The following is a 22,442-nucleotide window of genomic DNA, read 5'->3' as shown; positions in this document are numbered from 1 at the left end:
AGAGCCAACGGAGACTGCTGCAGGTGCAGGTCCTGGAGGATGCTGGGTGGACAAGGGAGCCAGGCCCACGCAAGGCTGTAGGAGGCTCGGGCAGATGCCTGGGGCTCTGCCAGCACAACGCTAGGCACAGAAGAGGCAAGAATGACCGGGAAGGGGCGCCTGGTGGGGCCTCAGTCTATTAAGCCTCTGACTCTTGGTTTTGGCTCAGGTCATGATCATGGGATTGAGCCCCACATAGGGCTCCGCGCTCAGTGTGGAGTCCACTTGTCCCTCTCCTTCTGCTCTCCCTCTCTCAAATAAATAAGTAAAATCTTAAACAAAACAAAACAAAACAATGATTGGCAGGAAGTGGCCAGGCTGCCCCCAGGCCGCTGCTCCATCCTTCCCTGGGCTCCGTCTGGCCCTGGTTTCCGCCTGCTCAGGCTTCTGCCCTTTCACTGGCTGTGGGCTTTCACGCCCTCCCTCAGGCCCCCTCCCCTGAGAAGGGGCGGGGAGAAGGGCCAGTCTTCCTTTCCTGGCCAGCCTCTTGAGAGAGCCAGCAGACTGGGGCCGAGAAGTGCTCTGCAGTGACTCTCTTCACACACCAGCCTGGGCCCGTAGAGCTGCCAGCACCATGCAGGACGAGGTGGCTCTTCTGGCCACTGTCACCCTCCTGGGAGTCCTGCTGCAAGGTGAGATGGCTCCTGTTTGGGGAGGTGGACGGGCTCTGGACTCCTGCAGCCTGCCTTCTGCGCTCCAGACCCTGGGGAGGGGCTGGAGGGCCCGGGAGCGGGGGGGATGGTAGGGGCAGAGGCAAAGTCTGGAGCGCCCAGAGTCCTGGGGCCCCAGCTCTTCTGGCCTCAGTTGAAGACTGAGAAGCTTGCATGGTTCTGGCTGTGGGTCTCGAAGAGGGGCAGCCGTGGGCCTGGTGCAGCCCTGCTCCAATGGATCCTGCTCTTGTCCTCTCCCTCCCTTTTCCTCTCCCACTGTCCTCTTGCTGGGGTTCCCAGGAGAACCCAGCTCTGCCTTCAAAGGCATCTTTTCTATGCTGGGATCCGCATAGAGCTGGACAGGGTTGGAACCTGCTCCCTGAGCCCCCAAAGGGGCCTCTGGGTTGGCCTTTTAGGCTAGCCCTAGAGGACACATTCCCAAGCTAGGCATCCTTGCCACTTGGGACACCGTGACCCCACGCTGTAGGGGCTAGGACAAGGCATAGCCTGAGCAGGGGCCCTGCTGGGGGGCTGAATTGATCTGCTTCACGAGCAAGCTTGTCTCTTAGCCCTCCTCATGCAGCCACTGGGCCTCCTCCAGGTCCTACACCGATGGTACGCATGCCCTCGGCACCCACAGGGCACCTGGGAAGGTATATGGCACCAAGGGCACCAAGGCCACAGGAGTTGCTGGAAGACAGCTGGGGACAGCCAGCACCAGGGCTGTGTGTGCGGTGGGGGCCCCTGTGCATGCAGATCCTCTGGGGCCAGCTGACCCTCCACAGCCACCCATGCTGAAATGGAGGGAGACAGAGCCCCAGGAGGTCCAGGTGGGACTAGAAGTGTCCCAGCAGCAACCACCTGGGGTGAGGGGAGGGAATATCTGTCAGATTTAGGTTGGGGTCCAGAACACCTGAACAGAGAAACTAAGGCAGGAGCCTGGCCTGATGTAGGGTCAAGAGATCCTCCCCGCCTAGTGGGCCCTGTAGGTGGGGGCCAGAAACTGTAGACCGCAGAGTGTATCCTCTCCTGTACCTGGAAGAATGAGCCACCTCTGCCCTCAAGCCCCAGTTGTGTGCCCTCTTCAGGGACCCCCAAGGTCAAGGTCCGTGTCTAAAGAGTAGGAGCTAGACATTTGCCTGTGTTTTGCAAGTCAAAGGACTCAGGAGCCAAGTCCTGAGCTTCCGGTCCCTCCCCGGTACAGATGTGTCTGGGGAGGTGGGGTGAGGGTGGGGGACAGGGCCTCTTGGCATCCCAGGCCCTCACACTGCCCTCCCTCTTGAGCATCTTAGATACAGGGCGGGCCCAGAAACAAGGGGTGGGGGCGAGAGAGCCCCTTGGCTGGCCTTTATTTTCCAGGAGAGCTTTAAAGGGGAGTCGTGACAAGGTCGGCGTGGAGAGGGCGGAGAAAAGGTGGGAACGGACAGAGGGTGCGGGCCTCCGGGCAGGGAGACCTGACTCCCGCCCCTTCTCGCCCCCAGTCTATTTCTCCCTGCAGGTGATCTCCGCGCGCAGAGCCTTCCGCGTGTCTCCGCCGCTCACCACCGGGCCGCCGGAGTTCGAACGCGTCTACCGAGCCCAGTGAGACTTGGCGGGAGGGCGCGGGGCGGAAGTGAGCGATCCCGGGCGCCGGCAGGGTCCGAGCTCCCCGCCCCACGCCTCCGTCGGCGCCCTCATGCCACCCGCCCCCACCGCAGGGTGAATTGCAGCGAGTACTTCCCGCTGTTCCTGGCCACGCTCTGGGTCGCCGGCATCTTCTTTCACGAAGGTCTGCGCTCGGGACAGGCGCGCCCGCCCCGTCTGTCCCGCAGCCCCGGGTCCCGCGCCCGTCGGCTCACCTTGCCCCGCCCGCCCTCCCCCAGGTACGGCGGCCCTATGCGGCTTGGTCTACCTTTTCGCACGCCTCCGCTACTTTCAGGGCTACGCGCGCTCGGCGCAGCAAAGGTGAGGACCCGGGCGGGGATCGTGGGAGGGCGCCAGGGGCCGAGAAAGCGGGGACCGGACGGGGCGGGTCGGGGGGCTTGTGGGAGGGGTCTGATGGCCCGGTAGGGGGCGGGGCCGCCGGCGCCCCGCCCCCGCTGAGCCCCCCCACCCCGCTGAGCCCCGCCCGCAGGTTGACTCCATTGTACGCGAGCGCGCGCGCGCTTTGGCTGCTCCTGGCGCTCGCAGCACTCGGCCTGCTCGTCCACTTTCTCCCCCTCGCGCTGCGGACCGCGCTTCTGGGACGGCTCGGGAAGCTGCTGCCCAGGGCCTGAGATGGAGGACGCCTGGTCAGCGGAACCGGAGAAGGGCCGGAGCTTCCGGGAGGACATGGGAGGGGTGCTCGCTCCATCTCTGTCTCCAATTAAAGTGTCGATGGCTGGACCACGGACGCATTATCTGGGTCGGAGGGGTTCGCGCGCCGCGTGCCGTGGAGCCCAGCCCCGAGCCGCGGCGGCCGGTGGGCTTCCCGGAGGGTGGGGTGCTGCGGAAGGACAGGGCCCTCTTTGGCCCTGGGGCAGCCCTTTTCGCCAGGGTTTACCCCACGGCTCCTCTTCCCTGCGTTCAACGCTTTCCTCGCCTGTCCCCTCCTCTAAGGCCTGCTGCCTCTTCACTGTCCCCCTACCGCCCTCTTCCTCGTCCCCTGGCTTTCACAGCTGACACCAGGGACATTTTCCGGTCAGCACTCGGTGCCTGGCGTCCAGCACGGTGTAGATGTTCAGACACCCTGGCGCGCAGCCGTGGGGGCGACGACCAGTGCAGGCAACGTAGCTGTGACAGGCGCTCTGGGGGGCGGGGGAGGGGCGCCCGGGTGCCTTGGGTGACCAAACCTGGACAAGGCCTGCTGGCCGGACAGCGTCCCTAAAGAGATTTTTTAGCCCAGTCTGCAGAAGAGAGGAGCTTTCCAGGCAGGGCAGCCGCGTGTGCACAGGCCCCAACGTGGGCGGGAGACCCTAAAATATGTCAGATACGGGGGTGGGGGGCGTGGCGGGATGAGCGGGGCCTTGGGGACTGAAAACTAGAGCAGGGCTGGGACTCACGAAGTGGGAGATCCGGGATGCCTCGCGTTTGAGAGGAACAGGCAGTTGGCGGCGGGATGATGGGTGTTAGGGGACGTGCTTGGCTGGGGGCGGGGGCAGTCGTCCGGAAGCGGAGGCCGCTTTGGGCTCCCGGCCCGGGATTCCGCGCCGCCTCCACCCTCGAGTCACCGCTCCCGAGGCCCCGGGCCCTCGGGGAAGTGCGGCTGAGGTCGTGCGGAGCTGCGAGGCGCGGCGGGCCGAGGTGGCCGCGCCCGGCCTCCCGCCACCTGCTGGAGCTCTGGGAACGCGCACTCACACAAGAGACACGCGCTTCATTAACCCTTTATTACAAGTCACGCTCTTATAGAAGTATATGTGGACTTACGTGAAAAAATCAAATGTATCCAAGAATAAAAAACACAGCACATAAAGTAGTATATGCATTCCAGTGTTCGCGCCGGAGACAGCGGGCGCCCAGGAAAAAGCTCTTCTAAAACAGCCTGGCTCGAGCCGGCCGGGGATGCGAACGGTTCCGGGCGGCACGGGCCGGCCTCAGGCACAGTGTGGGGGCCGCCTGCCTCCTCCCGCGGCCGGGCGGGCGGGGGCAGCACCAGCTCCTGGGGCCTCCGGGCCAGCGGGGATCCCAGGCCTGTGGAGCGGGGCGCCGGGCAGAACCCCTCAGGCTTGGGGCGGCGACGGCACCGGGCCCTCCGGGGCAGCAGCGACAACATCCCGGGTCTCCCAGGGGGCTTCAGGGCCGGCCAGAGTGCACCCTCAGAAGCCCTCAGCTTAGTCGGCCTTTTTCAGGAAGATCTAGAAGAGCAGGGCTCAGGGTCAGCGAGGTGCAGGAGGCCTCGGTGCTCAGCCCTGGTCTGGCTCCCTGACCTGCCTGGCTTACCTCGCTCAGAATGACCCACACTGGGGAGTCCGTCTGGATGGAGAGGCGCAGTGCTTCCAGGGGGCCAAAGGCAGGGTCCACCTCGCCCTCTGCCACACCCTTGGAGAAGGAGCCTGAGGGAGGGCAGCACTGAGCCTCGAGCCCTAGACCCTGGCTCGGCCCAGCCCCATTCCCCCAACCCCGCCTCCGCCTGCCTGCCCCCAACTCACCTATCTGGAGGTAGCCGTCAGGGCTCCGAGGGTACCGGAGGGTGGCTGAGCGGCCCTCCTGCAGGGCCTCCTTGTCTGACTGGGGGTTCTGGGGGGCAACAGTAAAGGGCTGAAGCCAGTGGCGGTGGGAGGGGCCAGGCTTCCAGCACATCCTTCCCCTGCCACACTCACATCAAAGGGCAGCACCTCCACTGACGTGTTGAAGAGCTTGTCCTCTGGGTGCTCGATGTTTCCACTGCGGAAGAAGAACCTGTGGCCAGACAGGCCTGTGAGTTGCTGCGGCGGTGCGGGAGGGGTGGGAGAGGGGGAGAGGTGGTGGTGCAGCCCTGGCCCCCGTCTGGCACAGAAAAGGCCAGGTCTAGCCCAGGAGGGTGGCAGGTGAGCCCTGGGGCGCTGAGCCAGGCGGGGGACCACCTGGGGGGCAGACATTGGTTTGTGCAAGACGAAGGTGATGGGCCACTGTCACAGAGCTACTGTGGGCACTGCCTTATTCTTAGTACCTACCATGCTGAACCTTCCTCTTCAGATAAGGACACTGAGGAAGGTGAGGTTAAGTCATTTGCTAGGGGCCCAAGAGGGGCACATGGTGAGGCCTATCCCCTGGTGTTCTCCCTGCGCCTCCCCCGGGGTGGACCTATGGGTGCCAGCACTGACCGCTCAAGGCGCAGCGGCTGGAAGAAGCGGAAGCGGATGAAGTCCCCGGCCGCAGGCGTGAAGGCCCAGAAGAAATCCTCGCGCAGGTAGGCCTTCTCCAGGGTGAAGTGCTGGTATGTCTTGAGGCTTGTGCTCACCTCGGCCGGTGGGTTCACGTGCTCCTTCCTCAGTGCCTGCTTCCCAAAGTCCTTGTCCTGCCGCCGAGGAGGGACAGCAGACTTAGAGAGGGCCCCCTCTCGAGGGGGACTTGCCCTGCCACCCCTGGCCAGACCCAAGGGTGGCACAGCCCACCTTCAGTTTCTGGATCTTGCCAGCCAGTGAGGAGTGTGTGCCCACGTGCTGGAAGAGGGATGGCTTGAAGCGGATCCGCAGGTTGGCCTTCTGCCGGTCACAGTGCTTCTGCAGAGGGATAGGGATATCTGAGGGCCCAGCTTGGCTGTCTCCTGTGTTAGTCCATGCTGGAGGCTGCGTGCCTCCCCCTGCCCCGCCCCGCCCTTGGTGCTGCCCTTGCTCACCGCATCCTTCTCGGGGTTGCAGACCTTCACCCACAGAATGTGGTCCAGGAGCCAGTCAATGGGCTTGTCCCGGTAGAACATGAGGATGAACTCCACAATCAGGCTCAGGTCCAGCGACTTGAACATCTTCCCTGGGGGTGGGAAAGGGGGAAAGGGGTGCTGGGTGGGCGTGGGGGGGTCACTAAGAAGGCGCCCACAGCAAGCCCCATGGTCAGCTGCAGGCAGGGGCGGGCACAGAGGGGATAAACAGGTGTGGTGAGCCCCGACATCCTGAGATAGAGGGCGAGGGGAAACAGGCCAGCTGGGGCTGGCAAAGCTCGCAAGCATGACGTTCTGTGGTCCCAGGGCTGCAGGGTCAAGGACAGAGAGGCCAAGGTCGGCCAGACTGAGGGGCCCTGGTCAGGTCCGTGGCATGGCCGGGTTGGGGGGGCCCACCAATGAAGCCCAGCTGGGAAAACTCCAGGATCATCCAGTCCTCTGAAGGCTGCTGGAGTGCAAAGTTCTTCATGGTGCTCAGGTAGTTGGGCTTGGCGACAATGTCATCCTCCAGCTGCACAGGGGTGGGTAGAAGGGGGGCTGGGCTCAGGATGGGCACTGGGGTGGGGCTGGGCTCACCACCAGGGGCCAGGGCCGATGAGGAGCAAAACAGGGTCTCAGTGCTGACCTGCACGTAGTAGATGCCTTTGGACTGCGCATACATCATGAGGAAGCAGTAATCGAGGTTTTGTTTGGTCCTCCACCTGCAGGGCAGGGGCAGGGGCTCAGGAGCTCAGACCCACCACCCCAACCCCATGTAGGGGTTCTCTGATGGAGAAATGGAGGCACTGCCAGGAAGTGCCTAGAACCTGGGCACCCACAGACCGGGTTCTCAGCACCAGTGGGCAGGTGGTCGGGGTGCACGGGGAAGGGGGGAGTTCTCGTACCTGACTCTCTCCTTGGGGTCCCCAAAGGACTCTCGGAGGCGGGAGAAGTCAGGGTAGAAGTGGGGGGAAGGGGAGATGACTTCCAGGAGCCCGGAATGGATCTCCGTGGGGAACCTGGGGAAATGGAAGGCCAGTGGGTGGGCAGTCTCTAGGCACAGCAGTTGGGGCAGCACTGAGCTAGCTGGACCCGGTCCCTCTGTTCAAGCCCCCCAGGCAGCCATCACCCAACAGCACACCCACCCTAAGGAGGCAGTGGGGCTCCAGGAGGCTGGGCCACCTCTATACACCCACTGTCTTTCAGAGAAGAGAGGTAGCCCCCTTTCCCACATCAGAAGCCAGGATCATGTAGGGGAAGTAGGCACCTGCCTGCCCCACACTCTGCTGAGCCCCTCCCCCCCACCAGTTTTATGGGTCCGTCAGTACTCACAAGGCTTTGATGTTCTCTGTCACCACCGAGGTGTACTGTGGGTCAGTCTGTGGGGAGACCAAGTACCCTCCCTAAGACTGACTGCCACCCCAAATGCCCTGGGAGAAGGGGTTGGGGGAAGGGCGCGGGCTTCAGATGACCCCATGCACAACGGGAGTGAACCCCCCATCCTGAGGGCCGAGTAAGTCTGGGCCTGGGGGCCACAGGTGTGGCCTGTGTACACGGGGCCCTGGGGGTGGGGCAGCCTAGGTAACTGGCGTCTCCACCAGGGGGCGCTGAAATGGTCTTTTTTTTTTTTTTTTTTTTTAACTTTTCATAAATTTGTGAATGAAACTGACAATCGAACCTCTGGCAATGTTTTCCTCCAGAATGTTGCTCGGTTTTCATTTCTCCTCCTTGTTATTTCGTGCCCTGTGTTTCCCGAATGCTCCACCCGCCCCCCACCCCGCCCCCCAGCCCACTCGCCTCGGCGATCAGCACCACGATGACCGAGTCCTCCTTCTCCTGCGGGCTCAGCTCCGAGATGAGCGAGTGCAGCGTGTCCGTCAGGTACGAGTGCACCTCGCGCCGCACGCTGGGGATGCCCATCACTACCGACACTGCAGGGGCGCGAGGAGTCGGTACCGGCGGGAGGGTGGGGCCCGCCCGCCCCCCACCGCCCAGCCCCTGCCGGGACCGGCCCCTACCTCCGGTGCGGCCCTGGCCCACGCGCACGGCGGGTTGCAGGCTGCTTTCCTTGGCCAGCAGGTGAGGCAGGTGATGGAAGACGGTGGGCAGGTGCAGCACGTGCTTGTGGGAGACGTTCCACGGCTTCAGTCGTGGATCCTCTGAGCGGGTCGGGGAGGGACGGGTCAGACGAGGCGGCCCGCCATCCGTCCCGCCTCCCCGGGCGCCGCTCCCGCGCTCACCAGTTAGGCGGCCCCAGGTGCGATTGCCCTCCCCCTCTCGCAGCGCCTGCCTCTCCGATACGGCCCTCTTGATCTCGTCCAGCACCAGGTTGAGCTCCTTGGAGCGCTTGAGGCTCTCCTGCTCAGCGGCATGCAGCCGGTCACGCAGCGCCAGGAACTCCCGCTGGTACACGTCCACCACATCGCCTGTGGGGAGTTCGCACGCTGTCACCAGGGGGCAGCCGAGCGCTGACCTACTGCCCGGGGAGTGTGCCCGCGCGCGCATTTTTGTGCCCATCCGTGCGATGGTCCACCTACATCTGTTCTTGTGCCTGTGCACATGCCAGCTCCGTGTGTGTGTGTGCGCGTGCGCGCAGGGGGAGTGTGCATAAGGGTCACTTTGAGGTCACACTGACACACTGCGGGGAGAAAAATCCTCCCTGGCAGGATCAGTACTCTCCAGTACTCTCCCCCTCCCCCATTATCTTCACTTTTGAGGGGACAGCTGAAGGAGAGCTTCGGGGTTACTTCCAGCCCCAGGTGGGGCAGTCCTTAGACTGAATTATCACCCAGTGGCTCCCAAACCCCCTCTTGGTTCTTTCTGCAGTATCCAGTCCTTCCAGGAGGGTTGATGCCCAGGGTATCCCCCAGGGCACAAGGACGCAGCCCTTCTTCAAAAGGCTTCTTAGCTCCCTGGCCTGTCCCCTTCCCCCCCTTGGCTTCTGCCCTTTGCTCCCCACTGGTGTTCACAGAAGAGGTCACAGGCAGCCCCAAGTCCCTCTGGGAGTGGCCCTCCCTGGGTTCTCATTCTGTACTCCAAGTGCCAATGGGCCCCAGTGCTCATTCTGCACTAAGCACCAGCTCTGGATTCTCTGTCGCCCTCCAGACCTGCGGGGTAGCTGCTGCAGTTAGGGCCTCCCTGTGCTCCAAGGATAGACAAAATTGAGGAACTACTCCCAGGTCACTCAGTGAGTCAGCAGCTGCAAGGGGACACAGCTCCGAATGCCCACGGGCCTGGCTCTCTGGAGACTTGTACTAAGCACGTGTCCCCCTCACCCAGGAGGACCTGTGTCCCAACCTCCAGCTGGGTCCCAGCTGCGGGCATTATGGGTGCAGGCAGGGTGGGAGCACCACCAGGGTGCTGACAGTGGAAAGGGATTCCCAGGATGCCAAGCACCTGGCCCCAATGGTCTGGCAGGGACCAGTGAGCAAGAATGAGACAAACAACAATCCCCCCCACCACCACCAGTGGCCAGTGCAGGCGTATCCTGTGGGGCTGTGCACTCAAGGACTGTTCTCAGCTCGCTTCTGCTCTATTTGTCATCCCTACACCGGCTTTTCCTTGTCTCCTATTTGTGTCTTCGCGTGTGCACTCTTCTGCCTGGGAGCTCCTTTTCTTTTCTGGGTCTAATGAAAACCCATGAAGCCTTCGAGGCCTAGTTTCAAAGTCCAGTGTTCAAGTCCAGGAAACCTTCCAGATCTCCCCCTCTCAACCCTAGGCAGTTCTTCTGTTTCTTGATTTCCCCGTGGGGTCCCAGCCCCCAGAATGCCCCAGGATAGTGGCCACCCCCACCCAGCAATGTGCACCAAAGGTCATGACCAAGGCAAATTTCTGTCATCTCAGGATACCCCTCCCCCCTTAAACTGCAAGGGGCAGAGGTCTAAGAGCTAAATCCAAGGGGAAGAGGAAGGGGGTGGAGGGTGTGCGGAGGGAGGGGGAGGCTGGGGAGGTGAGCCAAGCGGGCCCTCCCTAAGGCACTCCAGACTCATCTGCTGGCCCCACAGGGACAGCCCTGCAGGAGGAGGGAGGGGAGAGTCAGGTTACAAGATCTGTGAGGCTCTGTGCTGGGTTCAGTGGCCCGGTTACCCTGGAAACCTGACCCCTTGAACAGGAGCCAACCACCCCCATCAAGCACTCACCCACCCTGCTCAGAGTGGGGTGGCACCAGGCACCACGAGCTTCTTCCTCTGGGGCAGCGGTCCCACAGGAAACGGGGACTGGAGTGCTCAGGGCCCGGGAGGGAGTTCAGAGCTGCTCTGTGAAGTTGGGGGAGGGAGGAGGCCTCCCAGGCCTTCTCTCTTGTGTAGACTAAGCTTTGTTCCACCTTCACCTGCTTGGGCAGACAAGCCAGATGGGCAGCCGTGGGCACCTGAGTCACCCTGGCCACCGAGGCCTGGGTCCAGCCTGCTCCCTACCCTGGCCTCCCTTCCTAGGGGCCTCCCCAACCCCGGGTCCTGAACTTCCTCTGTTTACCAGAAGGCAATAGGTCCACACCAACCCTTCTGTTCTTTCCCTCCACACCACAGGCCCTGTCCCTCAGCATCCCGCCCTGCTCCTGCCCTGCCTACAAGGTCCCCAACTGGACCATCGTCCCTGATGTCCCTGGGTCCACTGTCTTTGCCTCTCAAAGCTGGAATCTCAAACTCTGTCCCCCTGGGCTGAGCCTTAGGTGGTGGGGCTCTGCAAAGCCATCCTGGCACCCCTACGACCTTTTCAGGCTGGGTGGCTGGACTGCCACGGTGAACAGGCTAGGGAGGTGGTTCAAGGGAGGGGAGGGTCAAAGGGACAGAAGTTCCTGGGAGCTAGGGCTGAGGGCACTTTGGCTTCTCTCTCTGCACACCTTCCTAGGGTGGAGGCCTGGCCCGGGTGCAGCTGGCCCTACGAAAGGACAGCAGCTGGGGCCCCACAAAGGCGCCTTTCCCACTCCTCCTTCCACCCAAAGGCAAAGTAATCAGGTCACCTGAGGACCAAGGACCACAGTCCTCCCCTGGTTCCCCCTTGACTGAAGAAACAGATTTAAGAGCCAAGCCAGGCACAGGCCATGTGGCATGTACTTAGGGAAGGGGAAACAGACTCCGAGGGGCACAGGCAGGTGTTAGGACCAGTGAAGGGGTGGGGTTAATGTGCAGGTGGGCCCGGGGTGGTCTCCTCTCCAGGCCTCACAAACTCCCTCAAAGGGGGCAAGGAGGGTGCTGCTGGGATGCTGGGCAGGGCTGAGGCCAGCCCTACAGGGTCTGCTGTTCTCCCTGGGGATGGGTCTGCAGCAGGTGCTTGGCTCAGGGCCAGAGCCTGAGTGCTAGTGGAGCTGTTGCACAAATCTGGTCAAGGCTGGTTATGAAAGTGGGCCCCAAACCCGGATGCAGGGTCCAGCTGGCCAAGGCCTGGGTATCCTTCTTGGCCCTTGGCCCTAAGCTTCCAGGAAGCCACCTGCTCCTGCTGCCTCCTTCCTCTTTGGCTCTCAGCCTACCTTTCTTACTGATCCGGGTTCTTCTGCCCTTCCCCTCTGTACTGGTGCCTGGGCTAGCCCTGTCCTAAATCCCTCACTTTACTGCAGCCAGAAGCTGGGATCAGGCCCGGCCTCCCCACGTGCAGGTGTCTACTCGTACAAAGTAGAAGGGTTTGCCTAAGAGCCCAGATTCAGGCTCTTCTTGAGGCCTCCAAAGACCTGGCTTTGCCGGGCCCCCTAAAAGAGGAAGAGCCTTTGACAGAGAAGTGCCTGGTCACCCTGTCACCGTGCCTCACATGCTTTTGGGCTTCTGTGAGGACCCCTGCCTCTGAGCCCCACATGTCTTTGGCTTGGAGTGCCAGCCTCCTGGATGGCCCCCTTGGAGATGGTGGGCCCTGGATGGAGCTTCTGGTGTCCGCTGTCCCTCTGCTGCTCCTGGAGGTCAGTTCCCTGGGCCAGCCAGGCTCCCAGAGAAGGGGTTGTGTGGGGGGACATCTGCACTGCAACTCCTGATCTCAGGATGAGGGCACGTGGCTGTTGCAGGAGGTGCACAGGAACCGCGGCCTGGCTGAGGATGGGGTGCAAGGGCTCATCAGCCCACTCACGGGCAGACAGGTGTGTCCCAGCGCATTGGATCCAGGCCCACCCTGGTCTCCATGCCACCCTGCTTATGTGGCTACTGTCCCAAAGGTCTCACATGCTTTACTCCTGATGACACACCCACCTACAGAGGACTCTGCCCCATCCGTGCCTTCTCCCAGGTGACACACCCAACCTACAGTCTTCTGGAGAACTCTGCCCCAGCCATGCCCTCCCTGTGCCAGGCCCCAGGGATCTCCCTTCAGGGCCCCTGGAGCCTTAAGGGGCCAGTGGACCGCAGCAGGCTGGGTGCTGGTTAGGCAGGAGAGACAGGTGGGGGTCGTTGGGGCTTGTAGGGTCAGGAAGTTTCCAGAGCCTCCCTCAGGCGTCCCTCCTCCAGCTTCATATAGCATGGGGTTGAGAAAAGAGGGAAGCAGGAGGTAGGAGGGAGGCAGAGGGTCAGCTGGCCCCAGCCCATCCCGCTTAGACTTCCCGCAGGAAGGCCAGGAGGCAGGAAGGAAGCAGCTTTTCCCGGAGGCTCCTATGCAGCAGGCCAGGGGGAATGAGGCCTGTGAGGGCCTCCTCAGCCCCAGCCGTCCCAGTCCCAACCAACATCAAGGGACTTCAGCCAGAGCTGTGGCCTGCCCCTGCCCCATCCCCAGGTGTGCAGACCAAGCTCAGAGGAGTGGTGGTAGTCTGGCCAGCCTGTCCAAACTTCAGGTGGAGGGGTGGAGGTCTGATGAGACCACACGAAAAAAGTTAACGGGTAGCCGAGGCTCGGCGGGCTACTCTCCAGGCCAGCGGCGGGCCAGCAGCCACGGGAGTTCTCCCCCAGCACCCAGGTCCCCGCCGAGGAATCCTGGGGCCAGACGTCATGAATGAGGGCAGCGGAGGCCCCAGAGAGCGGCCCCCCACCTTACGCTGGGGTGGAGAGGTGGTGTGGGGTGGAGGGTGCTGCCGGGCTGCCCCCTCGCACCTGTCTCAGGGACACTGCACCTTCTCCTGCCCAGGTGCCTGGAGAAGGTACCTTGGGGCCACCTGGCCACGACCATCTCCTGACCTTGTATCTCTGTCCCTCTCTGGAAACTCCAAGGTCCCCAGGTCGCCCGCGGGAGCGACCAGCCCTAGTACGGGCGCAGCCGTACTCACCGAGGCGGGTCCCGCGGTCCGGAGCGCTGCCCCGGGCCCCCGCTGACCGCTCGGCCCCGGCGGCCCAGCCCAGGCCGGAGGAGGATTTCGCTATTCCCGCAGCAAACAAGTGGGGGCGAGGATGGGAGGGGCGTCCTCCCGCGCCGCCCGGGCGGGGAAGGGGCGCCTGCGTCGGCTTCCGGCCGCCTCCCGCGGCCGCCGGCCGGACCCCGCTCCGGCCGCCGGCGCCCAGGTGAGCCCAGGTGCGGGACGCGGCGCGGGGCCCGGCGGGGGAGGGGCTCACCTTTCTGGCCGCTGAGCGCCGCGTACCAGGAGAGCGAGAGGAAGGCGCACAGGCAGAAGAGCAGCAGCGTCAGGAAGGTGCCATTGCGGAGCCTCATCTCCTCGGGTGCGCGGCGGGCGCCGGCGGGGCCGAGGCCGCATGGCCCGGGGAGCCGGGGCCGGGGCGCGGGGGGCCGGGAGGCGGTCGGGGGGCCCCGGCCCCGGGGCGGGATGGGGCTGGGGGCCCGGGGCCGGGCGGGGGCGCGGGCGGGCGGCGCCGGGGACAAGGGCTGGGCGCCGCGCTGACGGATCCTCGCCGGCGCGGGGCGGGCGGCGCGGGCGGCCTCGACTGGGCGGCTGGGCCGGGCCGGGCTGGGCTCGGCGAGGCTGGGCGGCGAGAGCCGCGGCCCGGCCTGGATCCGGGGCCGCCGCGGAGTCGGCAGCGCAGGGCGGGGCGGCCCAGATTTAAAGGGGCCGCATCACCCGCTGCCGCCGCCAGCACCGCGAGGGGGCGGGGTGGGGTAGCGGCTCCCGGGATCCCGCCCGCGCGGCCCGAGACGGTGGCTCCCTGCGTGGGCTCGCGCGGCCTCGGCGTCGGGCCGCCTCGGGTAGGTCGAGGCCGGGGCCTTCGCGAGTGCAGGTGGGCTGCGGGGGAGGTGGCGAGCCGGGGGTGGGGAGCGGCGGCCTGGACCCCGGTTTCTTAACCTCTCCATTAGGACCCACTGCCCCTCTCTAGCTGAGCCCCGGACCCCACGTCCCCTTTACCCCGGGACCCTCGGGCCGGCAGGAGGGGGTGAGGTGCAGCTGGAGCTGGCCGTGCCTAGAGCTGGGAGGCCGGCCCGTGTGGCCGCTGCCTGCACCGCGCCCCGGGCGCTTCCCCTTCCAGAATCTTTCTCAGTCGGCGGGATGAGGGCGCGCGGGGGCTGCCGGAGGCGCTCCTGCTCCGCAGAGTGCGGGCAGCGGGCTGTTTTCCCGAGCAAAAGAGCCGCTGTTACGCGGGTGTTGGGCACGGTGGCCAGTCCAGAGGGGGGCTGGCTCCCGGGGTGGCGCGGGTGGGTGGGAGGCAGGGGGACCTCAGGGTGAGGCGGGCCACAGCCCCTCGCGGTCCTTCGCCTCTCCCCTCACCGCGGGGCGCTCCGGCCTTTCTTCTTTCCCCAGCCCTCGGTGAAACCGGGGAGGGTGCAAACTGCAAACGGTGAAAGGATTCGTCCTCCTGAGGTTCGGGCCGGACATTTGGGGAGCCCCCTTTTTCAGTTCCTAGAGTCCTGGTTCCCAGCATTGCTCGCAGGCTCCGCCCGGTGGGAGAGGCTTCAGACCAGGAGTTGCTGGGGGTTTGTTTTTCCTTCCAGACCGGGTCCACATCTGGGGATAGGATGTGCTCCAGGGAGCACGGGAGGGTCTGGGCAGGAGCCTCGGTAGAGGTATTTATGCTGGGAGCAAGTAAGGAGAGAGAGTCTAAGCAGATTCCACGCTGAGCCAGAGCCGGTTGTTCCTGGGCCCCATGGCGGGACCTCAAGAGCATGACCTGAGCCCAAACCAAGAGTCCATCACTTAACCGACTGAGCCACCCAGGGGCCCCCTAATGAACTTTATGAACTGACACGAGCTTCTTTTCCTTCTTCTTTTTTAAGGTTTTATTTATTGGAGAGAGCGAGACAGATAGTGAGAGAGGGCAAGAGCAGGGAGGAGAGGGAGAAGAAGGCTTCACCGGCAGCAGGAAGCTCCACTCAGGACTCCATCCCAGGACTCTGGGATCATGACCCAAGAGGAAGGCCGTTGCCCAACCAACTCAGCCACCCAGGTGACTTTTTTTATTCCAGAGAGAAAGAGAACTGGGACGCATGAGCAGGGGGGAGGAGCAAAGGAAGGGGTCTGAGAGGGAGAAGCAGACTCCCAGCCGGAACCCAGGACCCTGGGATCAAAGAGCCGAAGGCAGGCTCTTAACCCACTGAGCCATTGTTGGAGTCTTTTTTTTTTTTTTTTAAAGATTTTTATTTGACAGATAGAGATCACAAGTAGGCAGAGAGGCAGGCAGAGAGAAGAGGAAGCCGGCTCCCGACTGAGCAGAGAGGACTCTGGGATCATGACCTTAGCAGAAGGCAGAGGCTTTAACCCACTGAGCTACCCAGGCGCCCCTGGAGTCTTCTGAAGGAAACTGTGTTCCTGTGTTTTTACAGGGCATCTACTGGTTGTGGCAAGGGAGAATAGTTTTTCATCTGGACTGTGATACAGGGGTTTTAAAATTTTTCTAAATGTCTATTTAAGTTTAAAAGCGAGTTGATTTAAGGAAAATTATTAAATCAATAAAAATTAAAGAGATGGCTTGTCTATGACAAAAGTTTGGGAAACTCATCTGAGTCCCCTCCCATGGACACTCTGGCTTTGGGGAGGAGGAACCGGAATTAGGGGTGCCCCAGGGATGGAGACAGAATCCTGGGGATTGCAAGACCTCTATCAAGAATGGCACTATCCAGGGCCATGGTGGGGGAGAAGGGTGGTGATCGACTTTGGGAAGTGTAAGGTCTGGAGTGAAGGGGAGTGGGAAAGGGGCTAGCGGCTCTAGGCTGGAGGGGGCCACACACCTGAGCCGGTGGTTGGGCAGCCACAGGGGTCCTGGGGAAGCAGTCTTCCCCAGGTGGGATTCCCCACACACCTGCCAGTTTGTCAATGCTATGCCCAAATGTCCTGCTGGGATTGTAAGCTGAGGGAGAGAAGGGATATCCCCAAGAAAGCCGGTGCTGCCACCAGAAGGGGGCTGGAAGTGGGGTGGTCCTGGCAAGAGAACAGAAGCTTGCAGAAGTGACATCCCCGGGAGGCGAGGCCGGATGTTCCTTAATGCATTTGTTCCTGGATTCATTCATTCATTCATTCTGCCACTGTGGTGGGGGTCTTGCCGTCCCAGCTCCTGGAAGACTCCTACCTTTCTCCTTTGAAATGGGAGCATTTGCTGGGCCCCCATGCAGTTTTCCACTGCTCTCTGTGCCCTTGAAATAATTCATTCCCCAGGGACTGTCCACAGCCAGATTCCCTCCAGGCCCGTTGAGGTCTGGGGAGCAGGACCCCCTCACCCAAGGGTTCAGCTTCTGTGCCGGGGTTGGCAACTCTGATCCCCATCCAGGAGAAAGCAGGGAGCCAAACGGGTACAGAACAGTCCTGCTCTCTCCCCAGACTCCAAGCTGTTTGTCCTTCTTCCCTTGTCTTGCCTCTTACAGAGTGAAAACTCCCCCATATCGCGATCACCTGCCAACCCTCAGCCCACTTTGCCTTCCTAAAGATTTTCTGGCATGGCCCTTGGCAATGGCTGGTCTTTCCATCCTTCTCTCCTGGGCTTCTCAACCTGTGGTCCAGGGACCTGGAACTGGGAAGGTCTAGGAGATAAGAAGAGAAAGAAAAAAAAAATCCATCTTAAATGTTTACTAATCTGTAACTGCAATGCAGCATTTCCTCCAGTTATGAACAGAGGCGAGGGAAGTTGGGCAGAATGAGTGGTATTTGAGACCACTGAACAGAAATTTCAGGGATTTTCAGATTGCGGGTGTCGCAGGTGCCTCAGAAGAGCAGTGACACACTTCTGCTTGGTGATTCTGGTGTTTATCAGCCCTACCTCTCTATGTTTTAATGGAATGAGTTAATAAAGAATCACAGGTGCAGCACCTGGCTCGGTTGGTAAAGCACAGGACCCTTGATCTCACGGTCATGAGCTCAGGCTCATGAATTCAAGCCCCCCTCCAACGTGGGGCTCAAATTCAGGACCCTGAGATCAAGAGTTCATGGAGCAAGCCAGCTAGGCAGGCACCTCCCACATTTGTGTTTTTTTTATATATATATATATTTAAATATTTATTTATTTGACAGAGAGATCACAAGTAGGCAGAGAGGCAGGAAGAAGAGAGGAGGAAGCAGGCTCCCTGCTGAGCAGAGAGCCCGATGCGGGGCTCTAGGATACTAGGACCCTGGGATCATGACCTGAGCTGAAGGCAGAGGCTTTAACCCACTGAGCCACCCAGGTGCCCCGTGTTTTTATATTTTGATAATTGCATTTCAATATTAGTACTTCTTGTGTAATGCAATATATTTTAATATATTTCAAAACATGGTTCTAAGCATGTTTTGTCCTTTCCAGGTGCTAAGGGAATCTCCTGCCCCCTGAGAGTTTAGAAGTCCTGCCCTAAGCCTCACCTTGGCCCTCAGCAGTCCCTTCTTTCCTTGGACACCTCATTTCCATTTTCATTCATAACCAATGTTCTGTGTGTTCGCCGTGTGTCAGACATGCCTGAGTCACCAATGATACCAGGGACACTAGCCGGGACACTACCCAGCTGGCATCCTGTCTCTGGCCACTCCACCCAGTCCTGGAAAGGTAAAGTCCATGGAGCTCAGAAAGCTTACAGTGGGGGAAGTTTCTTTGTCCGAAGATAGTGGGCCTTCCTGGGGAGATGAGGTTAGTGATATGCCTCAGGGGAGAAGGAGGACTGGCCCCAGCAGAGGGGGTCAGCTGGATCAGCCATGGAAGGAGTCCCTACAGCTCAGTGAGAGAAAGGGTGGGTGGGGAGCAAGTCCTTGCACACCTTGTCAGGGGTTGGGGGTTTTACCCTTGGAGCTACGGGGAGCATCCAAACCAGGGACTGAGATGGTCATACTGACATTTTGAAAAGATCACTACAGCAAGAGGGGAGAGGTGTGTGGAAGGGGCTGGAGGGAGGCAGAAAGGAAGCAGGGAGATGAGCAAAGGACCCTTGTAGGTGAAGGAGTCCAGAATACATCACTGGGGCATGAAAATTGTATCGAGCTGAAAGCATCTGAAAATAGGCTTTTCCTTGAACTCCCTTATATGCCTGAAAGCAAGGCCTCCCAAAATAACTCAGTTGTTCTAAATCCCCTTCAGAGTGGCTGTTATAACGTGATAAGCCCATTGTTACAAAACCATCAATTAATACCTCTCATCCGTTCTCCTGAGCAGCCATTTATCTTTCCTAGAAGTCTTTTGTTTCCCTCCAAAGTACCATCTCCTCCTCTGCTTTCCCTATTAAGTTGGGCTATCAGCCCCCAAATTCTAACTGCCTAGTACTGAAATAGAATTCTGACTTTTCTCTTACTAATCTTTTTTTTTTTTTTTTTTTTTTTTTTGGTCAGTTTAATTCACAGGCAATAGGTACTGAACCTAAAAGGGTAGTGGTAGAGGTAGAGGGTGAAAAGTGGGGATAATAATCAGTCAGGATAGGCTTCATAACCGAACATTTCCATGATTTAATAACGGTATATTTCTCAAAGCCAGGCATCTCTCACGGGTCATTGGGGAACTCTGGTTGTGGTAGTTCCTGCCCAGGCTTTCAGGTGTGACTGTCTGAACATTATGGGCTTCCCCGACAGGGACAGAAGATTTGACATTGGCAAATAAACACATGCTCTGGTCTATTAGTCTTACAGGGCTCTTGTCTCAGGTCCTGGGCTGGAACGAAGGGTGTGACGTTACCTCAGGGGAGCAGGTAAGTTCATACATAAAATATTCAGACTGCTTCCTGGCAAAAGAGAAGCACTTGGTGAGTGTTTTACTGTGATTATCTGAATGTATGACCAACAGGAACCTGCCAGGGGTCTGAAGGCACCACAGGGTCACAGCTGAGCCCCGGGCTGCTGGCCAGCGTTGTGCAGAGGATCCTTGTCATTGGGGGCCCTGGGGCAGGCATGACAGGTGGTCGGTAGAACTCGTGGTTACCACTGACTGAAACCCAAATCAACTGGATTAAGGCATCTCGTGATACAGCATCAGGCCTGCTGGGGACCAAGGAACTCCAAGGCCGAGGTCAGGGTCAGTGGCCAGCTAGGGTTACCCACCCAGCCCTGACCCAGGGTGCCACAGTGCTCTGGTTGGCCAAGCTTGGGCATGTCCCTGTCCCACGCTCCACTTAGCCCTTGGAGAGAAATGAATCCTTAAGGGACAATTTCCAACCTTAAAGGAAATTAGAAATGCATGTGAAATGCAACAGTGAGGGCGCCTGGGTGGCTCAGTGGGTTAAGCCGCTGCCTTCGGCTCAGGTCATGATCTCAGAGTCCTGGGATCGAGTCCCGCATCGGGCTCTCCGCTCGGCAGGGAGCCTGCTTCCCTCTCTCTCTCTCTGCCTGCCTCTCCGACTACTTGTGATTTCTCTCTGTCAAATAAATAAATAAATAAAAATCTTTAAAAAAAAAAAAAAGAAAGAAATGCAACAGTGAGGGCTGTAACCTTCCTTCTCTCACCCGAACTTTTTTTTTTTAAGATTTTATTTATTTTATCTGACAGAGATAACAAGTAGGCAGAGAGGCAGGCAGAGAGAGAGAGGAGGAAGCATGCTCCCGGCTGAACAGAGAGCCCGATGCAGGGCTTGACTCCACGACCCCGGGACCTGAGCCGAAGGCAGAGCCTTTAACCCACTGAGCCACCCAGGCGCCCCTCACCCAAACTTTTATCAAGGGGAACTTCAGCCCCCGCCCCCACCCCTCTGCCTCCAGCTGCAGCCACCTGCTCTGCCAGGCCCAGATGCCTCCTCTGGTCTCCGTCTTGGATCAGCCTGGGACGCCTAAACCTGTCCGGGGTCGCTGCACTGTCTCATCATGGTCCCCTCCCCCATACCACCAACCTTCTCCACGGATGATTCCAGAACCATCTGCCTTCAGGCTGGCCCCCTGGGGGTGCACAAAAGAATGGGAGAGGCTTGCAAGGTCTGGCTCCATCGGATCTCTGGATCTCCGTCTGTGACACTGGTGACCCTTGTCTGAGCCTCCACCCAGGCGTGGGTAGGTTCTGAGTAATCAGTGGCCTTAGGGGACCACCAGATCTGATGTGTGTGCGAGTGGGGGTGCTCTCCTTGGTGCTGTGGGTGGGGCAAACCAGTGCTGCTGCTGGCATCTCCACAGGGCAAGGACCTACCCAGGGCTAAGGGCCCAGGGGCACAGAATTGAGAGGGGGTTGGCCAGTGGGCAACAGTAGTGAGGACGAGGTCCAGTCCAGCCTCTACCCAGGTGGCCTGTGGCTCCCTCCAGGGACTCCCACCTTGGGCCATGCTCTGGCTGCACATTTGTTCCTGGCCAGGCACGCGGCTCAGCTAGAGAGGTCCCTAGTACCGCCTAACCTGGGCACTGAGCTTGCTTGCTTTCTTCTTTTTTTCAGATTTTATGTATTTATTTGAGAGAGAGCAAGCAAGCACAAGTCGGGGGAGCAGCAGAGGGAGAGAGGGAAGGATCCCCACTGAGCAGGGAGCCTGATACGGGACTTGAACCCAGGACACCAAGATCATGACCTGAACCAAAGACAGATGCTGAACCGACTGAGCCACCCAGGTGTCCAAGAGCTTTCTGACAAGTATTTACACATACGGCCCGAACTGGGCCTTGGCGTGCTTCCTTTCCCTCATTCAGTGTTGATGAGAGCGGCCTCCGCAGGCTGCTGTCCATGGAGGAGCACGTGCAGAGGGTGTCCCTTAGTGGCCCCTCTGGGACAAGTGTCCCACCCCCATGGGATGGCATGCAGGCAGCTGAGCCCAGACTGATGCTCCTGTCCTCCAGCTACATGCCTGGCAACTTAGCATTCCCGAACTCTCCAATCATGACGCCTTGCGGCTTTACTGCATTTTCCTGATGGTGCATACCCTGAGCCCCTTTTCTTGCTTTCTTTTTTTAAAAAACATTTATATATTTATTTTTGAGACAGCAGGTGGGGGGAGGGCAAAGGGAGAGGGAGAGAAAGAGATTCCCAAGCCTACTCTGCTAAGCGTGGAGCCCAACCTGGGGCTCGATCTCTCGACCCGAGAACACGACCTGAGCCGAAACCAAGAGTCGGAGGCTTAACCAACTGCACCACTCCTGTACCCAGAGCCCTTTTTCTTTAAGAACCCCCCAAACCCACCCCACCCTCACCCTGCCACGGCCCCCCACACCTCTTGGCTGGGCTGTGGACTTTTGCAGGAGGGGTTAAAAAGAGGTAACATCCAGTGTCTGTGCGTTTTCCCAAGGGGGTGCTCAGGAAAGGCCTCCCCCCATGGAGGAGATGCCAATGCAGGAGGAGGAGGGAGAGTTCCAGATAGGGAGGAGCCTGGGGAAAGTCATCAGGTAGAATGAGTTGGCAGGATCAGGAGCCAAGGAGGGAGTGTATTCCTCCCTTGTGGAGGATGGTGTGGAGCTCCCACCCACGAAGCACACTGTTCCTTCACAGAGAAATGACTCAGCCCTTGGACCCCGAGCTGGGTTCTGGAGGAACCTAATCCCCTGTGAGCCTGAGTTTCCTCAAGGTGGCCCAGAGCATTGTGGCCGGAGTCCTGCCATGGCCTTGTCTCTGGTTGCCCCAGCACCACCTGTAGGCTTGGCTCCATACCCCAAAGAAAATACACCGAACATCAAAAGTCCGTGGTCAAGGGATGGGATTACTTTTGTAAGGGAGGAGGCCTTGGGGGGGTTACAACCTAGAGAGGGCAATAAACCCAGTCAGATGACCCTCCAGCCACCCCTGCTCCTCCCCCAGAAACCCCTGACTCATGTCTCTCTCTGCTCCGCACCTCAAACCCTACTGTAGTCTCCTTCCTGACACCCCAGCTGATGTCCCCAAAGGCAGCCAAATCCCAGCCAGCTCCCTGGGAGGAGCCCCATTTCTAGTCCCATTTCAGAGATGGGGAGACTGAGAGGCTTCTCATATGCCTAAAGATGACAGAACTGGTGGATGGTGGGTCTTCTGATTCATGTCCCAGTGGGCACAGGGGAGGTTCGTGGAGTCCTGGGAGGGGACAGCAGCAGATCTCAGAAGGGGGCCTGGGACCCCAGGGACAGGGTCTGGCTGGCTCTGGTCTCCCTGCTGCCACTGGGGCCTCTGTGGGCTCTGGAGTACTGCTCCCCACTCCCCACCTCGGCGGCATAGCTGCCTGTTAAAATGTCACCGAGCTAGGTGGCAGTGGGGCAGGGATCCCCCCTGTTATGACGGGTGGTCATGGGACGCTGACTCACTGCCGGCCAGACCACCTGACCTCTCCCCGCAGGCCTCGAGAGGGCCCTGCCAGGG

The 22,442-nt window shown here is 60.3% G+C and overlaps 2 protein-coding genes and 1 long non-coding RNA gene across 6 annotated transcripts; 2 read left to right on the top strand and 1 right to left on the bottom strand.

The window, feature by feature from the left end:
- The first annotated feature begins 264 nt into the window (after positions 1-264).
- LTC4S (leukotriene C4 synthase) lies at positions 265-3,053 on the top strand. 4 transcript variants are annotated; one of them, XM_032335300.1, is made up of 5 exons: positions 265-671; positions 2,171-2,270; positions 2,387-2,457; positions 2,552-2,633; positions 2,803-3,053. In XM_032335300.1, exons 1-5 carry the CDS (start codon positions 614-616, stop codon positions 2,942-2,944), a joined length of 453 nt encoding a protein of 150 aa, XP_032191191.1. In that variant the 5' UTR covers positions 265-613; the 3' UTR covers positions 2,945-3,053. The 4 variants fall into 4 exon arrangements, with proteins under 4 accessions (XP_032191191.1, XP_032191190.1, XP_032191189.1 ...); XM_032335299.1 differs by having other exon boundaries at positions 2,791-3,053; XM_032335298.1 differs by having other exon boundaries at positions 2,188-2,457.
- Positions 3,054-4,018: 965 nt separating this feature from the next.
- On the bottom strand, positions 4,019-13,622 carry MGAT4B (alpha-1,3-mannosyl-glycoprotein 4-beta-N-acetylglucosaminyltransferase B). The gene is made up of 15 exons (XM_032335292.1): positions 13,440-13,622; positions 8,223-8,408; positions 8,001-8,141; positions 7,780-7,913; positions 7,315-7,361; positions 6,888-7,001; positions 6,629-6,704; positions 6,400-6,514; positions 5,965-6,095; positions 5,741-5,848; positions 5,450-5,643; positions 4,967-5,045; positions 4,796-4,883; positions 4,587-4,699; positions 4,019-4,501 (listed from the first exon to the last, which is right to left on the bottom strand). Exons 1-15 carry the CDS (start codon positions 13,534-13,536, stop codon positions 4,478-4,480), a joined length of 1,647 nt encoding a protein of 548 aa, XP_032191183.1. The 5' UTR covers positions 13,537-13,622; the 3' UTR covers positions 4,019-4,477.
- LOC116585912 lies at positions 13,465-20,611 on the top strand. Its single transcript, XR_004283800.1, has 5 exons — positions 13,465-13,544; positions 15,049-15,218; positions 17,541-17,777; positions 18,859-18,903; positions 20,565-20,611. It is a non-coding gene; the product is annotated as an uncharacterized LOC116585912 (long non-coding RNA).
- The last annotated feature ends 1,831 nt before the right edge of the window (positions 20,612-22,442 follow it).

This window comes from Mustela erminea, chromosome 3, assembly GCF_009829155.1.
Source record: "Mustela erminea isolate mMusErm1 chromosome 3, mMusErm1.Pri, whole genome shotgun sequence".
Lineage (NCBI taxonomy): Eukaryota > Metazoa > Chordata > Mammalia > Carnivora > Mustelidae > Mustela > Mustela erminea.
The sequence above is the reverse complement of the archived record's forward strand: the minus strand, read 5'-3'. Positions and strand labels throughout refer to the sequence as shown.

Bases quoted from the DNA above. Each gene is read 5' to 3' on its own strand.
- LTC4S (XM_032335297.1), top strand. From the start codon at position 614: ATGCAGGACGAGGTGGCTCTTCTGGCCACTGTCACCCTCCTGGGAGTC. The intron at 672-2,187 runs GTGAGATGGCTC...TTCTCCCTGCAG, and splicing joins CCTGGGAGTCCTGCTGCAAG to GTGATCTCCGCGCGCAGAGC. The intron at 2,458-2,551 runs GTCTGCGCTCGG...GCCCTCCCCCAG, and splicing joins CGGCATCTTCTTTCACGAAG to GTACGGCGGCCCTATGCGGC.
- MGAT4B (XM_032335292.1), bottom strand. From the start codon at position 13,536: ATGAGGCTCCGCAATGGCACCTTCCTGACGCTGCTGCTCTTCTGCCTG. The intron at 7,002-7,314 runs GTGAGTACTGAC...CCATTTCCCCAG, and splicing joins ACAGAGAACATCAAAGCCTT to GTTCCCCACGGAGATCCATT. The intron at 4,502-4,586 runs GTAAGCCAGGCA...CTGCTCTTCTAG, and splicing joins TGTGGGTCATTCTGAGCGAG to ATCTTCCTGAAAAAGGCCGA.